At 35.8% G+C, this 9432-nt stretch overlaps 1 protein-coding gene across 1 annotated transcript; it reads right to left on the bottom strand.

Annotated features, from left to right (window-relative positions):
* Nucleotides 1–4622: 4622 nt before the first annotated feature.
* LOC106423027 (germin-like protein subfamily 1 member 11) lies at nucleotides 4623–8501 on the bottom strand. The gene is made up of 2 exons (XM_013863810.3): nucleotides 5854–8501; nucleotides 4623–5763 (listed from the first exon to the last, which is right to left on the bottom strand). Exons 1-2 carry the CDS (start codon nucleotides 5975–5977, stop codon nucleotides 5225–5227), a joined length of 663 nt encoding a protein of 220 aa, XP_013719264.2. The 5' UTR covers nucleotides 5978–8501; the 3' UTR covers nucleotides 4623–5224.
* Nucleotides 8502–9432: the final 931 nt, after the last annotated feature.

Here is a 9432-nt window from a genome sequence, read left to right as displayed (position 1 = left end):
GATAATCGCGGTGTACGTTGATGATCTTAATATTATTGGAACTCAAAACGTAATCCAAAAGGCATCAAACTATCTGAAAGGAGAATTTGAGATGAAAGATCTCGGGCAGACAAAATATTGTCTAGGATTACAAATTGAGCATTCTCAAAAGGGTATATTTGTACACCAGTCTACATATACCAAACGAGTATTGAAACGCTTTAACATGGATAAAGCAACTCCTCTTAGCACCCCGATGGTCGTTAGATCACTTAATGTTGAAAATGATCCGTTTCGACCATCTGAGGAAAATGAAGAAATACTTGGTCCTGAAACTCCATACTTAAGTGCAATTGGAGCTCTTATGTATCTTGCAAATTGTACTCTACCTGACATATCCTTTGCTGTTAATCTTTTAGCGAGATTCAGTTCGTCTCCTACACGAAGACATTGGAATGGAATTAAACATGTCTTTCGTTACCTTCAAGGAACAACTGATTTAGGCTTGTTTTATCCTAAAAGTTCAAAAGGTCAAATGATTGGTTTTGCAGATGCAGGTTATTTGTCAGATCCACACAAAGCTCGATCCCAGACAGGATATGTTTTTACAATTGGAGGCACCGCCATATCTTGGCGTTCTCAGAAGCAGACACTTGTTGCTACTTCTTCAAATCACGCCGAGATCATTGCACTCCATGAAGCAAGTAGAGAATGTGTATGGCTAAGATCAATAAGCCGACACATCTGTTCAAGCAGTGGGATTGACAAAAATGCGGAGCCAACTATTCTATATGAAGATAACGCGGCATGTGTTGCTCAAACGAAGGAAGGATATATCAAAAGCGATAGAACCAAACATATACCTCCGAAGTTCTTCTCATACACTCAAGAGCTCGAGAAGAATAAAGAGATTGAAATAAGATATGTTCGATCATGCGACAATGCAGCCGACCTCTTCACAAAATCACTCCCTACCTCGGTATTCAGAAAACACATCCATAACATTGGGATGCGCCATCAGAAGGATCTATGACTGTTCATTCGAGGGGGAGCTTACGTAGTTGTACTCTTTTTACCTTACTATGGTTTTTCCCATTGGGTTTTCCTGGAAAGGTTTTTAACGAGGCAACAAAGACGTTAAGCGAGAGCGGATAGTGACACCGGCCCCCAAGGGGGAGTGTTACGAAAGTAAACAAAAGCGGCCACCGTAATGTTTGAAATAATTAAAGATGTGGGTCCCGCTGCACTATTTGCACAGTAAATTTTCTTCTATATATACGAACGTTTGCGTTCGTTTATAATGCACACCTAAAAACACTTCTATTCTATTCTCTCTCTGTATCAGTGTTATTTCTTTCTACGGATATAAAATTTTGCCCTTATTTAAATTCCTGCGATACAAATAAATTCCAGTTCTTTTAATAACACGTTATCAGCACTGGAATTTATTTGTACGTTTCCACTTTTTATAAATCGTACAAAATCTTAAATTCCACGTGTTATAAAAAGAACTGGAATTTATTTGTATTGCAGGAATTTAAATAAGGGCAAAATTTTATACCCGTAGAAAGAAATAACACTGATACAGAGAGAGAATAGAATAGAAGTGTTTTTAGGTGTGCATTATAAACGAACGCAAACGTTCGTATATATAGAAGAAAATTTACTGTGCAAATAGTGCAGCGGGACCCACATCTTTAATTATTTCAAACATTACGGTGGCCGCTTTTGTTTACTTTCGTAACACTCCCCCTTGGGGGCCGGTGTCACTATCCGCTCTCGCTTAACGTCTTTGTTGCCTCGTTAAAAACCTTTCCAGGAAAACCCAATGGGAAAAACCATAGTAAGGTAAAAAGAGTACAACTACGTAAGCTCCCCCTCGAATGAACAGTCATAGATCCTTCTGATGGCGCATCCCAATGTTATGGATGTGTTTTCTGAATACCGAGGTAGGGAGTGATTTTGTGAAGAGGTCGGCTGCATTGTCGCATGATCGAACATATCTTATTTCAATCTCTTTATTCTTCTCGAGCTCTTGAGTGTATGAGAAGAACTTCGGAGGTATATGTTTGGTTCTATCGCTTTTGATATATCCTTCCTTCGTTTGAGCAACACATGCCGCGTTATCTTCATATAGAATAGTTGGCTCCGCATTTTCGTCAATCCCACTGCTTGAACAGATGTGTCGGCTTATTGATCTTAGCCATACACATTCTCTACTTGCTTCATGGAGTGCAATGATCTCGGCGTGATTTGAAGAAGTAGCAACAAGTGTCTGCTTCTGAGAACGCCAAGATATGGCGGTGCCTCCAATTGTAAAAACATATCCTGTCTGGGATCGAGCTTTGTGTGGATCTGACAAATAACCTGCATCTGCAAAACCAATCATTTGACCTTTTGAACTTTTAGGATAAAACAAGCCTAAATCAGTTGTTCCTTGAAGGTAACGAAAGACATGTTTAATTCCATTCCAATGTCTTCGTGTAGGAGACGAACTGAATCTCGCTAAAAGATTAACAGCAAAGGATATGTCAGGTCGAGTACAATTTGCAAGATACATAAGAGCTCCAATTGCACTTAAGTATGGAGTTTCAGGACCAAGTATTTCTTCATTTTCCTCAGATGGTCGAAACGGATCATTTTCAACATTAAGTGATCTAACGACCATCGGGGTGCTAAGAGGAGATGCTTTATCCATGTTAAAGCGTTTCAATACTCGTTTGGTATATGTAGACTGGTGTACAAATATACCCTTTTGAGAATGCTCAATTTGTAATCCTAGACAATATTTTGTCTGCCCGAGATCTTTCATCTCAAATTCTCCTTTCAGATAGTTTGATGCCTTTTGGATTACGTTTTGAGTTCCAATAATATTAAGATCATCAACGTACACCGCGATTATCACAAATCCGGATGTTGTTTTCTTTATGAAAACACAAGGGCATATAGGATCATTCGTGTATCCTTCTTTTGTTAAGTGTTCGCTGAGACGATTATACCACATTCGTCCAGATTGTTTTAACCCATATAATGACCTTTGCAATTTTATTGCACATAACTCTTTAGGTCTGGAACTTAACATTTCTGGCATTTTAAATCCATCTGGGATTCTCATATAGATATCAGTATCTAATGATCCATATAAATATGCCGTAACGACATCCATGAGACGCATTTCTAAATTTTCATTGGCCGCTAGGCTCATCAGGAATCTAAATGTGATTGCGTCCATAACAGGAGAATAAGTTTCCTCATAATCAATTCCTGGCCTTTGAGAGAAACCTTGGGCTACGAGACGAGCTTTGTATCTCGTAATCTCGTTTTTCTCATTTCTTTTTCGGACAAATACCCATTTGTACCCAACTGGTTTTACATCTTTGGGTGTGAGCACAATAGGTCCGAATACATTTCGTTTGTTAAGCGAATCTAATTCGACTTGAATTGCATCTTTCCATTTTATCCAGTCATGTCTCTTTTGACATTCATATACAGACTTTGGTTCTGGATCTTCGTTTTCTTCATTTATTTCCTTTGCTAAAAGGTATGAGAAAACGTCATCAATATCATCCATCTCATTTCGGTTCCATATCTTTCCATTATGGATGTAATTGATAGAAATCTCGTGATTTCCATCAGATTCATGATGCTCTATATTGTCGTTCGATTCACAATTCGCTTCTTCCAAAATATTTTCCGCTATTTTGGGAGTATCATGCTTTTCACATTCCTTACGTTTTCTAGGAAGTTTATCCTTTGAACCAATAGGTCTACCGCGCTTTAAACGTGTTCCTGATTCACGTGTATCAACTGCCGTTCCACCATTTTGTGGTATTTCAATACGAGCAGGAGTATTTGCAGCGGGTATATGTGATTTAGTTACCATTTTGGTATCAGCAAATGCATCTGGTAGCTGATTTGCTATATTTTGTAAATGCATGATACGTCGAACTTCTAGTTCTGACTGTTTCGTAGGAGGATCAAGGTGTAATAACGATGGTACACTCCATTTGATCTCTTTTCCTACTTGTTTATTGTCTCCCCCTAGAGTTGGGAATTCTTTCTCATTGAAATGACAATCGGCAAATCGTGCCGTAAACACATCACCAGTTTGTACGTTTCCACTTTTTCAAAATCTTGAAATCGTAGATTTTTCCACTCATCAAGCGCATGGGGGAGAGTAATTTTTCTTTGGTTATCAAACCTCTCCTTCAGAGCTTTCCAAAGATCTAAGGGATCTTTGGTTCTCGCATAATCATGCGTAAGATTTTCATCTAGATGTCTTCTCAGAAATATTACGGCCTTAGCCTTTTCATGAGAGATTGATATATTGCCATCTTTTATTGTTCCGAGTATTTCCTCGGAATCTAGATGAAGCTCCATGTTTGTAACCCATGCCGTGTAGTTTGTCCCAGTTACTTCCAATGCCGGAAACTGAAGTTTCTCGATTTTTGCCATTTGTATTTCGAATCGCAGAGTTAACGTTTGCGTTCGTTTATAATGCACACCTAAAAACACTTCTATTCTATTCTCTCTCTGTATCAGTGTTATTTCTTTCTACGGGTATAAAATTTTGCTCTTATTTAAATTCCTGCGATACAAATAAATTCCAGTTCTTTTTATAACATATGCCAGTTTTTGGCATGTCATAGTTTGAAATTTAAAGAACGGATACAAACTAATTTCTAATAATATAAATAAATCTTGGTAATATTTTTGTTTTATAAACATATATATGTAATGGAATTATGTAATGTTTAATTTATATGTATTTAACTATTAAAAACGAAAAGATGATGTGGTTTGCTACAAGGATCTAACACGTTGTCATCAAAATCAAACTATGATTATGATGTGTGGTGTTAATCACTCCAATATAAATTAAAGATTATTTTGGTCTAACTAAGAATTTATAAAACCGAGCGCGGCCTATTTTAGTTCCTTTTTTTCAAAAGTGGGAAACAATTTGTTTATTAAAATTAAAAACGAATTTTCTTTTTAACATTAAAAAAAAATTGTGTTTAACACCAAAAAAAAAAAAAATTTGTTTCGTTTTTGTTTTCATTCTTTACATATCTTGATAGATAGGAAATTAAGACACGTGAAGTGGACAGGAGACGTAGTTTTGTAAGCATTACATTATGACTTTATGTCACTTCATTGATGCAGTGATGGAATACATGATCCTTATTCAGACAACGGAAAGAAAGCGAAAGCAGTTAAAAGCTCAATATTTTTCATTCCATGATCAGAATTTGGTCTGTAGGCTCATGACAATCCTAGGATCCAACTGGAATGCTTTTGCAAGAGCATTTGGGTTTATCCGCGGGTTAGACCCAAACACGGTTTTAGCAATAGTGATGAGACCTGGGTTTTGGCTATTAAAAGCAGTGAATGCAACTGCTGGGCCTCGTCCCACATTGACATGGAAATGGATGAGTCCTACTGGAAACACAATTAGATCACCCTTGTTGAGTATTTTGGAGAATAGACGATTTCCGTCTTGGTCTGACGAGACAAACCCCGCGTAAAGCGATCCTTCTTGGACAATCAAGAACTCGCTAGCACGTGGATGGGTATGAGGTGGGATCAGCCCGTTTGGTGCATAATCTACACGAGCAAATGCTATTCCAAGGGTGTTGAGCCCAGGAAGGTTATCAGCAAAGACAGGTGTCACATTTGTTCCGACCGCATTAGTTGCGATTCTTTGCCTGTCAAGCCCTGTGAAAAAAAAGTCGTCTACTGTGGCGAGCTTTGGGTCTTTGCAAAACTTTCCGTTAACAAACACTGAACATAATAACCAAATAACAAAACAGTATAAGAATGAGAAACCAATGAAAGGTGGGCGTATAAACGATTAGGAGAAAATGTACATACCACCATCGGATGGGGTGTTTACGCCGACACAAAAGTCTTGAACGGGGCTTGGTTCAGAAGCAATGGATACGGGAAAGGTTAAAGCCAAGAGAGATAAAATTGCGAGAAATATAAGACTCCTCATCGGCAGATACTTTTTGAATTAGATTTCTGTGGAGAGGTAAGCTGCTAATAATAAGACACTGAGCTTAATTTTATAGATGAGTACATTGACTGCTCAAGTCTATATCCTACGAGAAGGTATCCTGAAATGAATCTTACTGGACAATCGAGGTATTTTAGAAAAAGGAAAAAGAAACATATAAAATATTAACCGAAGGATGGTATCGTACATTTGATTTCTCTTTTTTTTAAACAACTCGTACATTTGATTTCTCTATAGAAGATCAGCCATTACGTTTCGTAGGAGATCAGCCACTACTTTCCGTAGGGTTGCTATTCAATGTTTCAACGCTTAACTAGGGTTGGTAAAAAAAACTGCAACCGAAAAGGAGAAACAAAAACAAAATGTAACTAAGATGAAAGTTGGTTGAGAATCAGTTCAAAAAAAAAATGAAAGTTGGTTTTGATTTGGTTTTGTTGAAAACCGTAGAATTAAATATTGTTTTAAATTTTATATTTTATTAGTAGAACCAATTTGATATATCAGTTTTCAATCCAAACACGTATTTTGAAACCGTTTTTACATCTATTATATAAATAACATAAAATTACAATAAAAGTACGAATAATACTTAGGTTTACCCTTTTGTTGAATGGTTAAATTTACTTTACTTTTTATAACCAACTAAAGTACCATGTACAATTAGTTAAATATGGTAATAAAACCAAAAAATAAATAGCTAAAAAAACAACACAGACATTAACACCGTCTGCAAAACCCGAAACTTTAAAAATCTAAAATCTAAATCCTAAACCTAAAACTTAAACTTCAAACTCCAAATCCTAAACCTAAATCTTAAACTCTAAACCCTAAACACTACCCTAAATCATAAACCCAAAACACTTGATTAGGGTTCTAGTTTATGGTTTAAAATTTTGGATTTAGAATTTAGGATTTAAGATTTAGAGTTTAGAGCTTCTGATTTATGGTTTAAGGTTTATGGTTTAGAGTTTTGGGTTTAGTGTTTAGAGTTTAGGGTTTAGGATTTAGGATTTAGGATTTAGGATTTAGGGTTTAAAGTTTAGGATATAGAGTTTGGGGTTTAGGATTTGGGGTTTAAAGTTTAGGGTTTAAGGTTTAGATTTTAGAGTTTTACAGTTTCGGGTTTTGCAGATGGCACTAACGCCGACATTGTTTTTTCCAGCCATTTATTTTAAAATTTTACTTTTTTTTAACTAATCTTACATAACATTTTGGTTGGTTATAAAAGATGAGGTAAATTTAAACATTCACTATAGGGAGTGAACCTAAGTATTGTTCCAAAAGTACAATAAAAAATCTATAAAGTTTTTTTAACTCAGAAATTTATTTCATTCATTGAAAAGATACAAGGTGAAATACATGAATCGGCGGAACATGAATAAATCTCCAGAGACAATAGCCCAAAAGAGGGAGACATGATACTAACCAAAAAAACCGATAGATTTTAAAACAGTAGACAAATAATATATAGAGAGACAATGGAGCTAGAGCTGGAACTGATGATCCAATAATTACTCACCACCTTTCCATAGAACAATGTAACACTAAAGCTGAACTAAGGAGCAAAAGTATTGAGCGATCCCAACCCTGAAGGGAACATCACCAAGCCAAACTAGAACATCAACATCAGAAACAATCGCAAGGTCAAATCTACAACAACTCCAGCAGCTACTATCCATCCAAAACTTGCATGACCAAAATCCCTCACCAAATCTAAAGTACAAGGCCAAAGAACTTGAAACGCCACTTGATAAAACGTCAAAGAAGACCACCAGCTCTTACACGCGGACACTCGCAAGACAACAAAGTGACCTACATAACAAAGACTGCCCACCTCCTCACAAGAGAAGAACTGAAGAACATGTCAACTGCTTCGTCTAGAAACCATATTCCATATCCACAGAGGACCAAGGAAAGATGTAGTAGCTAGATACCTTCACATCGAACACAAACCACAAAGACGAACCCAAATAACGAGTTAGGTTGAGACGAAGATACCATGACAGCAAGAACCGAACATAACCAACAGTCCCACCACATCAAGCTAATACCAACTTGTCACAAAATGCTTTCACCCACGCATAAATTAATAAATACCATAAATTTATAAATTCTTTTTGTTCCAAGTTGGGAGTGTTTAAAGTATGATATAATTCGATAAGATAATAAGATAATAATATTTAGAAAACTCCTAACTAAATATATAGTCGTATTGAAATCATAAATTAATAACTACGATATATATAAATTTTATATATAAAGAAATTTATTTTTTATTAGTCTTCAAAATGAATTGTATCTCTAATTTTTATTTTTCCATATCAATATTTTAGTTAGGGCTGGGAAAAAAATCAAATCCGAAAAACGGAACCGAACCCGATCCGAAAAAGTAGTATCGAACCGAACCCGATCCGAAAAAGTAGTATCGAACCGAACCGAACCGAAATTGATTAAATATCCGAATGAGTTCAAAATTTTGGTATTTAGAGAACCGAAACCGTACCCGATCCAAACCGAAGTATTTCAGGTACCCGATTATATTCGAAATTGTTTTATATACCTATATATATTAATTATTTTTAGATTTAATATATATTAAAAACATCAAATATATAAGATACTTTTAAGTTGTTCAAAATACTTATAAATATATACATATAGTCAAAAGTACATGTCTAAAATAGCTAAAGTACACTCAAAACACCAACAATATTTAAAATAACTATTGATTCTCAATCCAAATATTCAAACCAAATCAATCTTATATATTAAAGCAGAAGTCACAACCTTGATTCATTTGTGATTTTTTAAAAAATGGACCTAATGGACCTATTCCTAAAAAGTCATGTTACATTTAATATCTAATCTTATCATTTAAATATGAGTTGATTAAACTAAGGTACACTTTTTGACTTTCTATTACACTCATAGACACTTCTTACATGTGACACACTTTGTTGTGGGCCAGCGACAGACTGTGCATAATTTTGCCCTTAATGAAAACGACACTTGTGGAAGGGTGATTTGTGGATGAGTGATGCGTGGTTGGGTGATTTGTGGACGGGTGATGTGTGGATGAGTGATGAGTAATGTGTAGACATGTGATGTTAATGTGTTTATAGTAGATAACGTGGACAAACTCTATGTTTTGATTCCATGAAACTATACAACAATATGTGGACATGGACTCATGTTACTAAAATTATACCATAAAACGTGGACACGAACTCTATTATCTCCAACACAAGCACTTGGCTTCTTCAGCCCAATTGATAAATTATTTGCAGTTAAACTTCAATCAAGATGAGAAAAAGATGATATTGTGAATATGAGCGGAGAGAAAAATCGAAGAATCGTTTACCTTATGTCGGAGATTAATAGATCTTGCATGTCAGAGATTTCCGATCTAAGGAATTTGCGCTTTGCCATGATGT

Source organism: Brassica napus, chromosome C6 (assembly GCF_020379485.1).
Source record: "Brassica napus cultivar Da-Ae chromosome C6, Da-Ae, whole genome shotgun sequence".
In the NCBI taxonomy this organism is placed as follows: Eukaryota; Viridiplantae; Streptophyta; class Magnoliopsida; order Brassicales; family Brassicaceae; genus Brassica; species Brassica napus.
Note: the sequence above shows the minus strand (reverse complement) of the source record. Positions and strands in the feature narration are given on the sequence as shown.